The sequence below is a fragment of the Anolis carolinensis genome, chromosome 1 (assembly GCF_035594765.1).
Source record: "Anolis carolinensis isolate JA03-04 chromosome 1, rAnoCar3.1.pri, whole genome shotgun sequence".
Classification (NCBI taxonomy): domain Eukaryota; kingdom Metazoa; phylum Chordata; class Lepidosauria; order Squamata; family Dactyloidae; genus Anolis; species Anolis carolinensis.
The window spans coordinates 252337123-252357447 of record NC_085841.1 but is presented as its reverse complement, the minus strand read 5'-3'; the positions used below and the strand labels follow the sequence as shown (position 1 = coordinate 252357447).

At 37.7% G+C, this 20325-nt stretch overlaps 1 protein-coding gene across 1 annotated transcript in view; it reads left to right on the top strand.

Moving 5' to 3' along the window:
- Window positions 1-20325, top strand: part of osbpl11 (oxysterol binding protein like 11) — a 72232-nt gene that overhangs the window by 29500 nt on the left and 22407 nt on the right. The window contains exons 2-5 of the mRNA XM_003214879.4: window positions 7315-7383; window positions 10568-10743; window positions 14972-15051; window positions 17640-17819. Coding sequence (XP_003214927.2) covers window positions 7315-7383; window positions 10568-10743; window positions 14972-15051; window positions 17640-17819 — 505 coding nt within the window. The remainder of the gene's footprint in view (window positions 1-7314; window positions 7384-10567; window positions 10744-14971; window positions 15052-17639; window positions 17820-20325) is intronic.

The window sequence follows — 20325 nt, the reverse complement described above, 5'->3', positions numbered from 1 at the left end:
ACAAATCTCATCACATCTCTCAATTGGCTAGATTGTCTTGAATTAATGGGACCTACTGTATTTTCTGGTGTATAAGACTACTTTTTAACCCAGGAAATTTTTCTCAAATGTCAGGGGTCATCTTATACTCCAGGTGTCGTCTTATAGGGTGGATGCTGAAACTTCCGAGCCAGACTGGAGAATCTGCGATCACCGCATATGGTGGGGGGAGCTCAAAAACGGCCACGGCCGCATCCCTGCCATGTGCAGCGACCGTGTGAAAGTAGCAAGGGCAGCGCTGTACAAGTATGGTAGAAGAAAATCCACTCACCAGGATTCGTGGAAAAAAGTGACTTAACGGTCCTGATGATGAGGTGAGGGGGCGCCTCACCGGGAAGGTGTAAGTGAAGGGAGGAGCAAGTTGCAGGTGTCCAGGACGCCTGGGGTACGGAAAAAAGAAATAGAGTGGCGCTGTGCCTAGAAAAACACGCCTCTTTCACCCGTCTGGCCCGCTCTTGTATCCTATTACCGTATCTCCTTCTCTGCATGTTTGCTCTACTGCTCTGATAGTCTTGGAGACAGGGAGGGCTGGGCAGGCAGGGAGACAGTTTTCCTGCTAAGTACCTGCATGTCATAAGCATTTGAATTAAAATTAGCACATTGAAATAAAATCTAATGGTTTTTTATTTTTATTTGGTGTGCGTTGGAAGTGGGGTAGTCTTATACGGCGAGTATATCCCAAAACACTATATTTTAACTGGAAAAGTTTGGGGCCGCCTTATACACCTAGTTGTCTTATATTCCGGAAAATATGGTAGCAGTGGATAGGAAGCAGATTCAGCAAGGAATCTCTAGTTAAATCACTTTCTAAATTTTAAAAAGCTAGTTAGTTGATGGTTTTGATTGTTTTGCAGAAGTAAATATGGACATGCAATGTATTTGATGTTAAATTTGTGATACATGATTGTCACCTACAAATACTAAGCTTTTTTTTGGGGGGGGGGGGTCTTCATTTCTAGCTAGAAAGTTAGCTGGGTTTTAAGGCAATCTTCCCCAACCTGATGCCTTCCAAATATATTGGACTAGAATACCCTTCAGACCCCAGCAATGCAAGCAATTAAATTAAGTAGCTTGGGTTGATAGTCCAACATATCTGAAGAAGGCTTGTTGTCTTTTCAGTTTAAAATGTGTCTATTTTTACATCTGAAAAGAAAACTAACATTAACTTTTATGTACCTTGGTGTTTTAGTTCTGTTTTGCTGTGATTTTTCTTCCAAGAGTCTTGCAGAGTTGGTTCACAGAGTGACGTGATTGCTATTTGCTAAGCAGAACACATCAGCAAGACATGTAATTCATTTGTTCCAAAGCTGCAAATTGTGAGTTATTTGTTCCAGACTTTCACAGTAGAGGGGAAGCACGATAACTCTTTATCTAATTGCTTTTATTCCAGCAAGAACTCTGTTTTTGTGCATTTTAATTTTGACAAAGGCTAGGAAGCAGATTTGAGGAATATGGACTGCCCTAGATCTATAGTTTTATTCCGTAACCAGGGGGCTGGGTCTTTGCATTTCCTAATGGTGCTTCGAAGTAGTTCTGATACTGCATTTCCTGGCTGTGATATAAATAAGTTGTACTGTTTTTAGAACAGAACTGTTTTGTAAAGTCCACTGTATTCGATCAATGGGCTTCGAAATGTGAATCGTGGAGAGTTGCCAAGGAAGGCACGACAGTCTGTGCTTTTCTGAGCACAAGGCCACACCCTCATCTCCTAGTTGTGGGTGTAAAGTTGTGCCATGTCCCTTGTGCTGGTCTTCCCCTATCCCATGATCTGTGCAGTATCAAGACGGTCATCTTCCCCCAACCCCTGTTACTTGTGAACAGTTTGGCTTTCTAGAAGACGAGGACTTGTTTATTTACACAGATACATTAAAACACAGACCATGTCTTGCTTGTTTATATATAACTTTTGTTCCCCCTTCCTCAGGTAAGCAGTAAATCAGCCACATTACATTTGGAGAATTTCCAGCTATAGTGATTTTTCTTGTGCTGGTTTTTGAAAACCTCTGCTTTAGACCTTCTCAGTGTTCCTTGCTATAGTATTTCCTATGCCCCATGTCTTCCTCCTGTTTTAAGTTGTACTCCCTTTGTAATGTTAGGAAAGAATGAACACAATGGGAATCCAAAAATGCAGCAACAATAAAAGAGTCCCCTATCTCTGTGTTCAGCTTACCTTGCCAAATGTAGTCTTGAGAATACACACTTAGAGAAATAATGTGTAGGTTCAGTCACATGTTAAATTTTAAAGTCCTTTCTCTCAATTCTCACATGGCCAAAGAAAGGAAGGGAAATGATCTCTGCTTGCTTTGAGATCCCTCCAGATCAACTGAAATATAACAGAGACAACATCTGATGCAATATGTAGACCTGTGACTCCTAACACCATCACATTCTTCTTTCTACTATGTTTTTTAAACTTTTTTTGCCTAATGAAGAAGTCAGTGGAGCTTTGAAAGCTTGCATTATGTGTTTTCTACATTTTGTTTGGCCAATGAAGATATCATTCCTTGGTGTATTTTGTACTTAATTTTACTTTATTGCCAAGAATCTAATGCTCGATATTGCCCCCTCCCTTCCTACCCTCCCTCCCTATTCCTTTTATGTCTCTTTTTCTCTTTTTTAAGACTGTGGGCTTAGTGCTTACATGACACTTCAGTTAGATCCCTCTCTCTATAATTGCTGAATATAAAAGGTCAACTGTAATTTCTTTAGATAGGTGAACTTTAGCTCGGAAGCTTCAGCAATTTCCACAGAGTAATAATCTTGATATAGTTTCAGGTGACTTAACATACACACACACACACAGTTTCATTTGCATCATGAACTTCACACAGATAAGTCTTTTTTGTTAGTGCTAGAGAAACAAATTTGGCTGCAATATAAAGTACGCAAGAGCGGTTGTGATAAAGAGCAGGGAGAAGGAAAGAATTAAGTATTGTTTTTAATATAGAGGAGTAAATGGACAAGAATCATTGTTATACAAAGCTACAACCTGTCAGCTATTGTTGTAGTTGGGTCAAGAGGCAGCTCAGGTACTACTGCTAGTAGAAAAAGGGATAACAGGGAACAGGTGTCTGATGAAGAACAGCAAGTGAAAAGGATTCGTGAAATACTTATGGCTCCCTCTGAGGATGAAACATTTGAAGGATTCTCTAGTGGGGAAGAGGAGATGCTAGAGGATGATGAGTTGACAGAGAGTAGAGGGATTAAAAGGTCAACTCGGGAGCAAGAGTCTGATGGGGAGAGGGAAAGAAAGAAGATCCGGGAAATACTTATGGCTCCCACGGAAGATGAAATGTTTGAGGGTTTTTCCGGGGATGATGGGTCTGGGAGTGCGATGGAGAATGCTGATTGGACTCAAGTAAGTGTGGATGATGAGCCAGCTCATGGAGCTGCATCAAGGGATTGGCAAGCCTCTCATACTTCTGGGACATGGGGAGATCTAAGTCTTGAATGGAGATGGAGGGACTGGAGAGATGAGGGGCGAGGCCCTCTAACAAGATCAAGATCAGCTGCAAGGAATAAGGAGAGGGCGGAGGTCTCATCAGGATCAGACTCCGATGAGTAAGTTAAAAGTGGAGTTTGGAGAATTGTTGCCTTGCAGAAGGCAAGGTGTCTTTTGGGACGTTGCTTTGTCGCTGCCTGTCTCCTTGGGTCCTGGCTGTACAACTTTGTGTGTTCCTGTGTCTGGTCTACTTCCTGGCGTTCCTAGCTCTTTGACTCCGGTCTGTTTCCTGGTGACGGCTTCGCTTGCTCCCGCTACAGTGTTCTCTGCTTTGGCATCCTGTTTGGCGTTCCGCTTGGCTCTTCTGGCTCTTCGACTCCAGTTTGTTTCCTGGTGACGACATCACTCGCTCCCGCGCTCCCTGCTTTGGCGTTCCGTTTGGCGTTTTTGGCTCTTGACTCCAGTTTGCTTCTCGACAACAGCTTTGGACATCCCCAGTGGTTTCTGGCTTTGTTTTAAGAGCAGTTAGCTCTTTTTGACTCTCTGTGCCACAGTGTTGCGTGGCGTTTGTTTTCTGGAACATTTTGACTGTGTTTAAACCGGATTATCTGGCTAGATAATCCCGATTATCTCTCTACTCCTATTTTAGTGCCTTTTTGTTGCTGAAACTACTTCCTTTTGTTTATAACACTGAAGTTAAGTGTTTTTTAAGTTCAACCTCTCATTTAATAAACGTTTGTTAACACTATTTGAGCATGTGGCACTTTAAGAGGAGTCTGTGTCTTGACAGCTATGATCAATAAAAGATAGAATCATTGCATTATAGAATCATAGAGTTGGAAGGGCCATCTAGTCGAACCCCCTGCCATGCAGGAAAACTTCCTTGTGACATTGAAACATATAGGAGAAGTTTATAGTTTTAAAAATAATAAATCTCAGTGAAAACACAAAGCAGTGATGGGTAATACACCACTGAAATCATTTCTGGAAACCCTTATTTGGGAGCTGAATAATCATTGAACCAGAGCCATCTGCCCAAGCCTTCCATCAACTAGCATGTGATTAAATAATTCCAATAGTGATCTAAGCAGTTGTACAATTTCCTCAAGCTTGTATCAATATAAAGAAGATTTTAATAACCTGTATATAACCCTGTATTGCAGGTTATCCAACCTCTTTATATAGATACCCTTAAGTGGATTTTGAGCACCCACTTCTAGACCACTAACATGAAGCTGCAATTACACTAGTGTTAACATGTATCAGTCAAGTACCCTTTTATCCTGAAAAGGAGTGTTTGGCTGACAATGGAAAATGAGCAGTCGATATCATACAGTACTGAATATTTCAATGAATATGCCTGTTCAGACATTCTTGTAGAAACTAGAAAAACAGCTTGTTTGTGAAAGTGACTAGGCACCAGAAATGTGGCATCTAGTGCAGAAAAAAATGTTGATGGATGTCTGCACTTCTAGGGGACTTGCTTGGTCTCACAGTTAAGCTGATCAGTGTTCCTGGTTCTTTTATGCCTTTTCAATTATTCATATAACCGTATATGCAGCTCTCGGAGACAGCACTTTGAAGTCATCTTCCAAATGAAAAAATAGGTCATTATATTTAGTAAAATGCTTCAGCATTGTATCTGGGACAGGCTCTTCTGCACATGAAACAGGGACATCTCTATCAGTACTGACTTGTCTGTTTAAGATGATGCCTAGTTATACTAGAGCAGCTGGATACCTTTAGGAACAAGGGGCATATCAACTCTTCAATTGGTCTTCAAAATGATTTAAAATAATTTGCTCCTGATGTTCAACTCTGGAGGTCTAGGTTTTCAAGTGATAGCAGAATTGAACTATTTTGCTAGAGCAGCTTCCCACTGCCGTTTGAAATCCTTGGGTGGTGTATCTTCTAGTTTATGCAGGAATGTAATTAACATTTTGGAACCAATTTGTCTGGTTCCATGATGAGATCGAATTAGTAACATATCCTTTAGTTCAGACTTCCTTTGGGGTGTTTGTCCTTTATGAACTATTACAGACCAGAGATAAGCCCTTTTCAGTAATGGCTTCATTCCTTGCAGAATTTTTTTATTGTACAAGTTCATATTTTAGCTTTGTCTTACAGAGAAGACAGATAGATAGATACACACAACTCTTTGGTCTCTATAGTCAGGAGTTCACCTGAAATTTTGTAGTTGTTTCTTTTGCAAATTGCTTTTGTGATGTTATTTTTTATATACCATATAGCCTCTAAATGTTGAAATCTGCCCAAATTTAATTATGAATAGTAGGGTATAATAGCCTTTGTATCATGGCGTAGAAGATTACTGTGTGTGTCTTAAATTTTTTCAGGTATCATATCTTCTTTATTTGTCCATTGTATCATCTAGTTCTCTGGTAGCTACTGTCATTCAGTATGTCAATTCTTGAGGAACATTTTCAATAAAGATGGTAGAAGTAGCTTGGTATCTTTGACTTATGGGAAATGTAAAATTCATTTGCAAGTAGTACAATTGAAAGTGGTTGATAAAGATTTATCATGTATGACTTAGATTTGAAATGGAATTGGAATGCTGCAAGTACAATCTTTTACTTTTTTCTGAGAACTATGTGTTGTCCAGATGTGCATCCAATTACTGCTCATTTTCATTCCAAAAGTCAGTATGTTTGCATATGTATAGCTCTGAGGGAATAATAAATATAAATGTGGGATCAGTGCAGTGTGCACAAGCAAATCAAAATGTTTTGAAAAACCTACCAGTGAATGAATCCCATTGAAATGAGTAGGGGTTATATTTGAGTAAGCTTGCACATTCTGCATTTAACATGTTAATAGTATCAGTAATAGTAAGATAATGGAGTGAAGGGTAAAATGCTCTGGGTATATTTTCATAGTCTTATAATTATTAGTTGAATTTTAGTGATTATGTCTCAGCTTAATAAGACAAGTGACTACAAATTCCCTTTGCATCATTAACAATGAAACCAAGAAGTCTCTAACCATGGTTTCCAGTTTGATTCCAGATTAAGAACAAGGTATCACACTAAACCACAGTATGAACTCATTTTTAATATTTAGAATTGTGCTGAATTCAGTAGCTATGATTCCTCGGTTTATTAGTGGCTCTTTAAATTAGTTGTGTTTTGGCATAAAGGTCTGATATATATTATTGTCTTAAGCCAGCCAGAGATATGTCATTTTCTTTTAGATTGTTGTGGGTGAATTGCATATTAATTAAAATGTTACTCAGAGTTTATATTGTGTGTGTGTTTAGAATTTTTAAAAAAAATCAATTTTCCTAATTGGCAGCATCTAGTAATTGATTTCCCTTAACTCCTTTCTGTTTAAGCCTCTTTCTAAACCTTAAGAACCATTTGATAGTATAAAGTTGTCCAAGAGCCCAAAATTAATCCTGTGGGGAAACAGAAAACACTGAGTGTGTTAAGTAATTTAATCATAATATGGAAGTTTTATAAATGTGTCAAGAGGTGCCCAGTAATTTTATTGCAGACTGAAAGTGGCTTTTGCGCTGTTGATGCTGGAAACAGCTCCCCTCAATATGCAGCATGGTAGGTGTATTTAAGGCATCTCTATTCTGAACCAACGCTGCACAGAGAGAGAAGGAGAGAGAAAGAGAGCGCATGCTTGCAGCAATTTCTGTTTAAGAGTCATTTCACATCAGTGCTGACTTCTAAAGCCAATTTCTAAAAATAAAGTTACTGAAAGATTATTTGGGCTGTAAATATGAAACTGCAGAGTATCTACGTGAGGTGTTTTAATTGTCATTATTTGTCTCTATCTAATGGGCTATGTTCTTACTTTTGTCATAGTGATCACATGGAAAATATTTCCGGATATCTAATGAAATACACAAATCTAGTCACAGGATGGCAATATAGGTAAGTGATTTCTTAAAATTTTGGTGCTTCATGATCGGATTGATAAAATGATGTTGCTTTAATCATGAGACAGATGACTTGTTTTAAAATGCTGCGTAGCTCATAGGGTTGAATTGCTTTTGTTCAGTTTAAAGAAGGCAATCAGAATACCAATAAGATAAAAAACATGTGGACCAATAACCTCTTCCTTTAATCAAAAGGTCTAAATTTCCTCACTTGTTAATTAATCTGCAGGTTATATGTGTTTTACTTTTCAAGGGATAAAACAGAGGAAATAGAGCTATGAAACAGATTTAGATCTGAGCATCATAAAAGCAAAATATAGATGTGAGGCATGTTTTGATTTCAAATTGGGTACTGTACATTTTGCAAAAGTATTTTACATAAGATAGAAAACTATTGAAGATTGCAGCTAGTATTCTGAGGTATTTGTATTTGTTAGTAGATACTTATTTGTTAGTAGATACCTATACTTGGCTGACTATACAAGACTCATTGTTTTCAGTGTAGTTTGCTCCCTGTTCCCAGGTAAGTATGTTTGAGTTCACATTCTCAGTGAATCATTATTGCAGTTTCCATTTGAAGCTGAACATTTGGGAGGTTATTGAAAGAAACACGTGATGTTTGATTTTAACGTGTTTGATGCTTAGAGAATGGCCAATATTACCGCTGATTGCTTGCGTGTTCAGTCTTTCTTTTCCCTCAAATGAACTATGTTATCCAGGTTTTACAGAGCCTTGGGGATGTTTTCCCTCTAGTTCTGTTGTAAAGTAAAGGTTTTCCCCTGACATTAAGTCCAGTCATGTCTGACTCTGGGGGTTGGTACTCATCTCCATTTCTAAACTGAAGAGCCGGCATTGTCTGTAGACACCTCCAAGGTCATGTGGCCGGCATGACTACATGGAGCACAGTTACCTTCCCGCCGGAATGGTACCTAATTATCTACTCACATTTGCATGTTTTCAAACTGCTAGGTTGGCAGAAACTGGGGCTGACAGCAGTAGTTCACTCCGTTCCTCGGATTTGAACTGCTGACCTTTCAATCAGCAAATTCAGCCGCTAAGTAGTTTAACCCACTGCGCCACCGGCGGCTGTAGCCTACTAGAAATATGCACTTGAACAGAAATCTTTCTGTTTTGTCTCATGTTAGCTGCTTACCCCCCCCCCCCCTTTCTCAGTATAGTAGTGAGTTGTATTTGCTGAGCCCTGAGGAAAAGGTTCCATATACTCTTAGGTATTCATTATTCACTGAATTCTTATTGTATTCATTGAATTCTCCCATGTTAGTGACCTGATCTCAAAATAGAACTTGAAATTTAAGTGTGCTCACAACCAGCCTGTTTTGTGCTATTGAAGTCTCACAGGTAATTTTATTATTTTGAAGGGAGTGACTAAAATAAGCCTGCACAGAACTATTGCATATTTTCTATCCAGTAAAGAAATGGTTCTAGAGTCATAGCTGCCCCAATTTTTGTAGCATGACAATTTATACTGCTAGTATAATAGTTAAGATGTACATGGAAATGTGAAATTCAGGAAAGCATCAGCTCTGGAATAGATATACTGTCTTGGTAGTATTTTCCTAGTTTAAAATATCCTACCCTGAACTACTGTGAAACCTGCAGGAGGAAAATGCCAGTACAGATCTAATCATAGATCAAATGTGTTATGTTTTTTGCCACTCATTGGAATAAAAATTCAAATTGTCTTAAATTATTATTCTGCAACATTGTCGGCAACACATTAAAACAGTCAGCTGCTGGACCCTTAGTTCAGGTTTCTAGTAGGAGCAGAACAGCACTTGGAAAGTTGCTCAGTTATTCATGCTTACCAAAGTCTTTGAGTATTCTTTTATGAAAAAATGACCTTATGTTGGAAAAAGAGCTCTCTGTAGCATTTCTAGATTCTGGGCTATTGTGAGCTACATGGGTTGCCAGTTTTTCTTTTTTTGCAATAATTCTGGTACACTGTGGGTGAGTGCCTCTTTGAATCTAAAGAGTTCTATTCCAAGCCAAGAAAAGGACCCCAAAGTGCCCCAAGCTCATGTAGAGTTCCTTTAGGGCAGTGGTTCTCAACCTGTGGGTCCCCGGGTATTTTAGCCTTCAACTCCCAGAAATCCTAACAGCTGGTAAACTGGCTGGGATTTCTGGAAGTTATAGTCCAAAACACCTGGGGACCCACAGGTTGAGAACCACTGCTTTAGGGTATAAAGACTTTCTTGAGTACCTGTGAATGATAAAACCTTCATCTTGTACCTCAACCTTTCCACATAGTGGAGTGGAGACGTGGGCACTGCTTTACCTGAAAGCATGAGAGAAAGAACAAAAGGATATGAGTCATTGAACTGGCAAGAAGAATCTCAGGCTCTGTATGGTGAGCTCGTTGATTTGTCTCCATAGCAGGCACATCCTGTTCTTGGCTTTACAGAATATTTGACCAACCATTTGGCAAGTATTGTAGTCTAATCGAAACTCATAAACCTAAGATCTGTTGAAAATTTCAACTACAGTAGACTATGTTGAAAGGTCATAAATTTACATATGAGTTAGTTTGTTAAGATCCTGTTAACTCCAGAGATCTACTATGGTTAGTCCTATTAATTTGGTTTGAGCCATATATTGAAAATGGGCCACTTAACATTGCTACAAATCAGTTCTCTGTCTTCCAGATATTTTTGCAGTCTGTTTGTAAGAGTTGCTTGTTCAACCTGTTTGTCCAATGTTAATGTCATAATGCAATCTCAAAGTTTGTTTACCAGTTATAGCTGGAATGCTGTGCTATGACAGCTAGAAGTCTGTTAAAACTGCTAAATCAAAAGAACCCAGAAATCTCAAAAACTAGTGATCTCACCTGCAAAGATCAGGAGGCAGCTTTTGCTTGTTTTCCCTGCCTATTTATGTATTCTTGTGTATAACCAACCATCAGAGAGGTGGAGACCCACTTTTCTAGTAAGTCTGTAACACTCTGATAAATGGTTTTAGAGAGCAAAGAACAGAATGATTTGTAATATTTAGGCAACATTCATTTGCCATTTGTCATTTTTTATGTCCTGACTTATCTATGTGCCGTAAACTTCGTCTGCTTTTGTTGACAAGAGCAAATTTTGAATCCAAACGCTATTATTTAAAGGATTTTCGTTTTAATGTACAAAATCTTTTATGCTGCACTTTCTTCAAAATTGCAGGTATTTTGTCTTAAACAATGAAGCTGGCCTTTTGGAGTATTTTGTAAACGAACAGTCCAGAAATCAAAAACCTAGAGGGACCTTACAGCTGGCAGGAGCAGTGATCTCCCCTAGTGATGAAGATTCACATACCTTCACAGTGAATGCTGCTAGTGGAGAACAATATAAACTAAGAGGTAAGAATATCTGTTTTGCCATGAAATTTATTGGGTGACCTTGGTCAAGTCACACTCCCTCAGCCTCAGAGGAGGGCAGTGGCAAACCTCTTCTAAAGAAATCATGCCAGGAGAACCCTGTAGTAGGGTTGGCTTAGGGGTGCCATGTGCCAGAAACTACTTGAAGGCACACAACAACAAAATAATTTTGTAATTCTGGGTTGCACTGTTCCATTTCACCACCAGGGAGCAATCTTTCCTCTTCCCCGATAAGCTGTGTGTGTATTTGTGTCACTGTCATGTTTCCCTTTGTTGCTTTGTTTGAACATGTCTGAACAATTTATTTAAAATTTGAGGTTATTTATATTGAAGTTATTTATGTTTTTTTTAAAGCAATAAAGCTACAGAATTGGAATACTATGTCAATATCATTGCTGTAGTTTGATAGCCATGATCATTTTTAAAATTGCAAAAATTTAGGCAGCGTTCATTTTTTAGAGAGCGATGCCTCTTGTCACAATTCCTTAATCTGTCAATATGCTTGGAAGCTTGGGAGCTGTATCAAAAACATTGCAGAAAAATATGGTTATTGGGACAAGGCCTGTCCCATTTTTTTTGGGTTGCCTAACTCAAGCACTTGGATAAATAGCACAATTCACAAAACAGCAGGGGAGCATTTTGTGGAAATCTACAAAATCATCTTTTCAGATTGCCTTCACAGAAAAAAATGCATTAAAAACATGCATTTAAAAACTTTAAATACATATTTCTAGTTCTTATCTTTATAATTGCTCAGAGTAATTTATTTGAGAACCAACATCGAGATTGGAAAATTTATATAAGTAGATTTATGTGAGATAACATGTTCCACTTATAAGTGGCATGTTGCATTTAATAAACATTAGACATGCAAGATATGGGAAACCCTAGAATTTATTAGATTTGTTGAAGTTTGAGCATGAGGTTAAAAGGGTCTTTCTCTGTTTTCCCCCCATAAGACTCTTATTTTGTTATTTTCAAATATCCCATTATCTGGGAGTCAGTTACACAGCACCTTTCTAAATGATTACTGGCATGTGCTCAGCGGAATTGATTCTTCATGGCTTAATCAGAGCTGCCTTCATATTTTGCATATTTGCTGTTGACGTGGATGTGCTGCCAGGACATGCTGATATGTAGCCAAGCCACTCCTGATTAGATCGATTTTTCATTTCTTGCCTTTTTACAAAGGGGAGACACAAATGAGATGCAACTAAAGTGTGGGAGGAAAGCTGTTAGAATCCAAAAATGAACTAAGATAAGCATCTAAAAGGTGCCTGAACTAGTTTGCTCACTTTCAAACATACTCTGGAAGTAAGAAAAATTGGCTAGGCCTTACACTGTTGTTGACAGATATACCGATTCTTTTTTTCATCATTCGAAAGTTGGTATTCTGTTGAAGAGAAAGTATCCTCCCTGCTATTTACGATTAAACAAATACTTACTTGGCCTCCTTTTATTATTCCCAACTAGAGTAGACCTGTTGAATGATTAGATTTACATACGTATATACTCCAAGATAAGCCAAGTTATTCATCCCTTATTTATAAGCTTAAAAAGTCTCCCCCAGCTTATAATCGGGTCAAGGTCAAGCTGGCAGTGGAGCCTGGAGGCTGTTGCGTGCAATATATGTTATATTTATCTCTCATCTTACCCTCCCTTATCAATGTTTTATTTTCCAAAGCCTCCCTCTCTCTTAACCAAGGTAATATTTTGAAAAGCGAAAGAAGCCCTTGCAAGTCAGGAAGAAGAGTATACCCATTATTCTTATAAAAGCATTTTCCCCTGAAATATTTGTATCTCTACTACAGATATATAGGCATTTCCCCCTGCAAGCCTTTGCAACCCCTATGTACCTTTATATTTGTATCTATCTATCTATCTATCTATCTATCTATCTATCTATCCACATTAATTTTATATATGAATTTCCCCCTCATATGTATGCAAGTTTTTGCAAATCAAAAACATAGATATCTAGAGATTTCAATATACCTGTATATCTGTATCTATGTGTATACATTGTTTTATATATGAATTTTCGCCTCATATGTTTGCAAGTCTTTGCAAATCCTATACAGATATAATTATATATAGAGAGATGTCTAGATAGATATATATGAATATAGATATGTAAGGCTTGCAAATACACACACAGAGATATTTCTAGATATAAACACAAATATATGGGGCTTGCAAATATTGCTGGATGGAAATGCACATATATATAGAAAGGATTTGCAAACGTTTCAGGGGGAAATGCATACGTGAAATTAATTTATATAATTATAGATCTATATCTAGCTCTGCATTGTTTATGTAGGCATTGAATGTTTGCCTGTTACTATGTTGGAAGCTGCCCTGGGTCCCCATGGGGAGATAGGGCAGGGTACAAATGAAGTTATTATTATTATTGTTGTTATTGTTAATACAATATTGTTTTTGTTGACCCTGCTTTTCCACTTAGAGAGCTAGTTTACAGTTTTTCTTTGAAATACAGTAAATATTGAAAAACCTTTAACCTACTGATGCCTCAATATAATTTCATTGGGATTTATTTTCATTTTGAAATTTACCAGTAGCTGCTGCATTTTCCACCCTCGGCTTATACTCGAGTCAATAAGTTTCCCCAGTTTTTTGTGGTAAAATTAGGTGCATTGGCTTATATTAGGGTCGGCTTATACTCAAGTATATACGGTATGTGTTGACTCACCATTCAGCATTTTATTTGATGGGTCCACTCCAGTGGAAACTACCAATGGGATTCAAGCCATCAAGGTCAAATCTAGCATTTTGTTCTACCAGTGTCAATCTTGCCTGAGCAAAGGTTTATTTAAAATGCTGCTGCTAGTGGAAGGTGATTTCTTTTGCTATTTTAAACAAGTTTCTCCTCTCCTCTTAGCATTTAATGTTTGTTTCCAGCACTTTATTTCTAGTCCTGGCCCTATTGTTCTGCGTTTTGCCCTTCCCTCTCATATCTGAACATGCCCACTTTTTCCAGTTATTGGTTGTGATGTTGATTGATGTCTTTTTATTATGTTTTTACTTTCCGGTTTTAATTGTTTTAATTATATTTTTAATTTGTATATGTTTTAAATTATGTAACATTGAATTCCATGTTTATATTGGGCTTGTTCCCATGTTAGCCGTCCCGAGCACCTTATTATTATTATTATTATTATTATTATTATTATTATTTGCATCTTGTTCTGCTTCTGTTCCAGTGCAATCTCACTTACTATTCTAGATGATTCCCCAATCCTCTGGAATAGTGTTTTGGAGACACAGAACTGCAAATGGAATCAATTCAAATTGCCTCTTTATTGTATAAGTGGAAAGCTCTGCTGAGTCAGAAGTCTCTTGAAGATAGAAGAAATGTTTGTGTTTGTACGAGGCAAATGTTGAATCCAGGCTTTGTCCCAAGCCTCATTTTTTTAGCATCAGAAATACTTCTCTTAGTATTAAAGATCATTCTGGAGCATACCTTCACAAAGACATACTCAATTCCTGAAGGCACTTAAGCAAAGTTTTCATATTCTGCACAGAAATTTTGCAATGTGTTTGTCTTTCTCTTTTATGGTGTGAATGTGCGCAGAATGAAAGTGGATCAGAACTTGTACTGTTACAGATCTTTTACAATCGCATGGAGATGTTGCAGTGTTTTCCCACATGACCCTTTAAGAATGGATACAAAAAGTTATATGTACAAACACACATAATGAAAATTGTTCTTAAAAATCTATGTACATAGGAAAAATATAAAGGGTATATGCCTTGTATTATCGTTGGGAAAGGCACATGTACAGCATCACATGGTACCCATTTCTTTTATCAAGTTATTTAAGTATTACTTTATCAGTGTACAGAACATTGTCTTTTAATTTAGATTCATTGCTATTTTGACAAGGAAAAGGAATTGTGTTTTGAGGGGGGAAATTTCAACATTGCCTTGGTTTTGTCTCTTAATACTATGCATACCATGTTCTGCAATATGCTGCAGAATCATTGCAGTGAATTATGGCACACCCAGAGACAAGATGCAATCATTCAAATAGAGGGAGAGGGTGAGAAAGATGTCTTAGGTCATACTCATATATACTGTTCCTACTAGAAGTGAGGATCCTAAACAGAACTGCACTTGAAATAAAAACCTTTTCATTTCTATATGGCCTGTCTCTTATCTTCTTTCTTTTCCCCCCTCCCTACTCAGCTACTGATGCCAAAGAACGGCAGCACTGGGTTAGCAGGCTTCAAATATGCACACAGCATCATACTGAAGCAATTGGAAAGGTACTGTCTGTAACCCATGATGTAAACTGTGGAATTGTCATTGTTTAATTGTTCATAATTTACCTGTACTTTAAAAGGGTCTGCTTTTAATTGTCTTTGAAATATTATGTTCTAAATACAGAGATACACTTGTTGTATCTTCTTGAGTGCTGGACTCTGGATAATGATCATGTGTAACTTCCCTGACTGTGGTATGGTTCAATAAAATCTAAATCATCAGATAGATTGTGACATAAACACCTTAAAGATATCCAGAAACTGAGATTCTGGCCACTGGCAGATAATTAATTAGTATCTTACATAAAGACACTTCATTTTATGCAGTCCAAAAACCCAACCAGGAAAGGTTTTTAAAGAAACTTTTACTGTCAGATTTGGAAGGACACAACAAATTACAATGTATTATGGTGTTCATCACATTCCTGTTCAGACCAGAATGTGGAATGCTACTTTTTAAAAGGAATTCGTTTACCCATTACTTCAATCAAGAAAGGTAACCTATTAAGTTACTAATTACAATGAGTTGCTGATGATGTAACTATTGCACTATTTGCCCAGCACTTCTTCCATACCTGACTCTTTTACACAGAATCACTGACTGTAAATCATGTACTTATTCCTCAGCAGAAAAGCAACCCTTACCCTTCCACCAAATGCGTTCTTATATATAATGATCTAAACCAGCCAGTACTTGTGCACCCTCTGTGCTCCTGTTTTGAGCAGCCATCCTGACAGAGTAGTCCTCTCGCTCACTTTCCCTAAACATCTCACACTGACACATTTCTGTTTATGTATTGTGGTAGTGACAACAAGCAATGCCTCTCTTTCCTCTCATGAATGTCAGTCAGCACAGGAAAGCAGGAAAGATATAATTACTTCTTTAAACATGTTTTTTTTCTTTTAATATGTCCATCTTACTACCTTTATTGTTGCTCATGTTGTTAATGTATCTCCATCTTAGTTATTCTTTTGTCCATAATAAAGCTACCCCATGAGCCCCCCCCCCCCCCCCAAAATAATTTGGTCCTTCTTCCTTTCCTTCACATTACTCAAGCAGAGTCAGGGCAAACACTCAGTAATGTGTAATGGGCAGATAGCTGGTTCTCATTTCATTGAAAAGTGCTTAATTACAGCTTATGACTATTATAGGCTAAAAAGTAACCCTATTCCAGCTTTAGTTACAGCAAAAAAAAAAGGTGTCAAAAGTTACCACTTTAAAACAAGTAGCATCTTAGCTTGGTTCAGATGAAATTGAGAGTCAATGAAAAACTCCTTGGTTTATTTCTAGTTCATTTGGAGTTTGCTCTTTTTTGTTTTTGTTTTTTGAGGGAGAGGTGAATTAACTGCATGGGATTCAAATTTTGTTATGCTCTGGCTTATAAAGCTGAGTTGTTAGTAATGGAATTGGGCACCTGTAACATTTTAATTAGGTTTGGCGTGCTCTAGGAACTGCTATCTTTTCCTTCATTTGGAAGGTCTTCGGTTCGTTTCCTCCAGTTGCATTTGCAATGCCATTCCTAAAACTGAGTCTACAGTCCTGTGCTTGTATAGTGTTTGTTGAATACAGTGGAGTTTACTTCTGAACAAATTAACAGATGCACATGGGATCAGGCAGTGAGTGTGTTTCATCTTGTACATCAGGCAAAACAAATAGATTAGATGTATTATGAGTGGAGTTTGTGATGACAAACTCAGTGGTTAACCAATGTGAATTTGCATACATTCATATGTCACCAGGAATATGCAGGAGTCATTTTTCTTGCATTCTGCACATTCAGCAGATTTATAAGGATCTATATGTGTAGGTTTAAATAAGAGCATACAGCTTCTCCATCAATGATAAATCTTTAACCAGTCAGCACTTACGCTCATGTAGAGGAGCAGCATCCACACATGCTTGTGTGTGCATGTATTTATCCCCTTCATATGGCTATTCCTATTAAATGAATAATACTGTAGAATAAATATAAAATAAACATATATGTGTTTCCTAAACAGTATGTCTGCAGCATGGATTGCAGGTCGGATTTCACATATCATGTTCTGTTTTAACTGCTCATAAAAATGGCATAACATGTTCTGTTTTATCAGCTCATAAGGAAATGAAAGCTGGCTTTAAGCACCATGACTACGCAGCCACTTGGGGGAATGCACATTATGATCTGATACAAAAGCTTTCCCAAAATAATTGGGGACAGAATACTAAGGCTTTGTGTGCTTTATAGAATTTATCTTCTTATTCAGTTTTGTGAAAAACTCTCCAGGGATGTCTTTTGGCCTTGCTATTGTCCATGACGCTATTCTAGAATCGGAAAAGGAAACACAAAAAAAGAAAAATGTATTTTCTTTTGTACCATGAGGGTGTGGGGGAAGGGGAGCAATGCTGATGGAAGCCACTCCTAGGGTTTGAAGCATGTTTGAAGCAGATCAAGGCCTGAGTACATTGATAAGTTAGCTCATTTTGAGGTGTTTCCAAATTCTTGGTGGCATATTTTCATAGTATATCTATGAATGTACATAGTCTAGAAGGGTGGTGGTGTTAGTAATTAAATTGTAAATATTTCCTAATATATATGTTTGTTCACCAGAACAATCCTCCTCTGAAATCTCGCAGCTTCTCCCTTGCATCTCAAGGAAGTGGCTCTCCCGGTGTGCAGAGAAGGCCCAGCCAAAATGCAGCTTCTTTTTTTAATGTTGGCCATCACAGGTTACCAGCTGGGAAGAGAATTCCCATTCTGCAGCCAGATCACTTAATTGACGTACGAGAGGTTAGTATAAATAAAATTCTTCATAGTTTCTTTGGAAGAATGCTTTGACTTTTAAAGCAAATAGTCCTTGTAATATCCCAAAATCAGTTCCTAGATATTTATAGTTCAAGCTACACACGGTATTCTTCAGCATTCATTAGCTTCTGTGTTTAATCTACATTAATGTAAAAGAAAAAAGATTTAAAAAAAGAATCCCATGGCACTAAGCTATTCTGAAATTAGTGAGAACTAACAAAAAGGAATTCCTAGCATAAACTTTCCTGGACTCTAGTCCACTTCATTAGATGCATGTAATTCATCAACTACATAAAATAAAATAAGCCAAGTTCTTTGGAAGCTTGTTATATGGGACTATGTCTCTCTTCTCTCAAACTGGTCATTGACTGTAATAAAGTGAACTTGAATTTGGACTTTGAAAGCTTGTCCTAGAATCATTTTGAGGTGCTACAGGATTCTCTTGTATCTTTCCATGCAGATGAACATGGCTATTTCTCTGCGTACTATGTTACTGTGGTTAAGAATGGTTTAGCATATTTACTCTCCAAAATGGAGTACTTCCAATGGTCACTACAAATGATTGCTGAATTATTCCTCCGAAGATTCTAGTCTATGAGAGAATTTTGTATCGACAAAGATTTCTTATCACATTGCATGAATCTCTGCTGTCAGCAAAAAAATAATAAAAAAAATCGAATAGCCAGTGTTAAAACTGGAATTATCCCTATCAATATTTTTGCATTAATTGATTTCTGATCTCTCTGTCTGCAATTTTCCTGCTCCAATATGCATATCTGTATTACTGAATTTCTGGATAATAATCCATACTGTGGCCGGAAGGGCTTGTCATAATAAATATAAGGCAGTATATTTTATTATTTTTGCTTAGAATCTTAGTATTTGCAATGATTTTGAATTGTACTCTGTAATTGTAAGGAGTTTGGATGCATATTTGTTTCTTTGCCTCCTCAGAGTTTATTGCAGGGGATATTTTTGCAACTGGGGAAAAGAAATCCAGCTTGCTTCAGAAACTTGACAAGAAGTCTTTAGCCCAACCCTTGGATGACCTGAATCTTTTTTACATCTTGCAGTATCAGCTTACTCTAGATAGGTGTCGCTTTGCAGCATCTCTTGAGCAACTAATTCAGTAATTAGGGCATATTGTGGAAGAGCATTAATATTGTTTACTTCTCTCTTGTATTTTTTTTGCATATCTTCAGGCCTTTAAAAAAACCAGAATTAAAGTCTGTTTCAGGCAGCAGATAGATGCAATCGAAGCTTAGTTTCAACACTTGGTTGAACTATCCTCAATAGTTCAACTATCCTCAACGATCCCCATCTGTCGAGAGTGCTTTGAATGTGATTTTCCTGCTTCTTGGCAGGGGGTTGGAATGGATGGCCCACAAGGTCTCTTCCAATCCATGATTCTAATATTCAGATCATTGCAAATGGAGCATTTGATGTAATTAGTGCTAATGATAAAAGGAGTAATTACTTAAAATAGGACAGAGGAAAAATTAATATCCGTAACCTTTAACTGCTGGGGTTAAGAGATTAGAATATGTCAAGTTTGCATCAAAACATAGACATAAAGCTTCCTTCAGCATCCAGGGTCATTTGAATGGCAATATTGTATGATTCAGTTTTTCTGAATATTGACAAAGTGGCAGTCCATGAATCATTTCCCCTAGATATGTTACACAATAGTTTTCATCATCCTGCACAATTCTTATTATCCATGCTGACTGGAGATGGAGTTGTAGTCTACACTTGGAAGCCCTCAGTATGAAAACACAACTGCAAAATTAAGGGATGTTCTAAGCCACAAGAGAAGTCTTCCAAAATATAAATGGATATATATAACCTGAGTTATGAACATACGATTTATGAACAACTTGTAGATATGAATGGGTTGAGGGCAGCTGGTTAGGAATTAGTGGAGCTAGCTTCATGTTCCTCCCTAATCTTTTGCCAGCCACCTTTGCCCCAGCCGCAGAGGAAAGTGAGGGAGCCTTTCAGCAAGGGAGTGAGTTGAGAAGCTTCCTTTTGCCTGGCCAGTTCCCTTTTGTTGCTACTCCATTTTGCCTGTGCATTTGCTGCTCCTTTTTGCAATTCTCTATATAGTTCTGTGAATATGCTTTACTTCTGCCTTCTCACTGAGTCTGAATTGGACCCAGGAGGCTCCCTTACACCAAGCTGCAGCATTTAAGCTTCCCTTTTTGTCTTCACCTTCCAGGAATGCTTCCAAAACGCAAATCTGATGCATGTGTTAGTGATAACAGAAAAGAAAAGAAAAACCATCACCTTGGAAAATAAGATAGAAATCATAAAGAGAACAGAGAGAGATGAAACTCCATCATCCATTGGCAAAGCATTTGGTTGCAATTGGTCAGCAGTCACAACAATTTTACGAGGATTGAATGAAAAGTAATGCCTCCACCTTTGTAACTCCTCAACAGATGGCAGTACTGGTATGCGGCAGGTACTGGCTTGTTCAGTAGACTCTCCT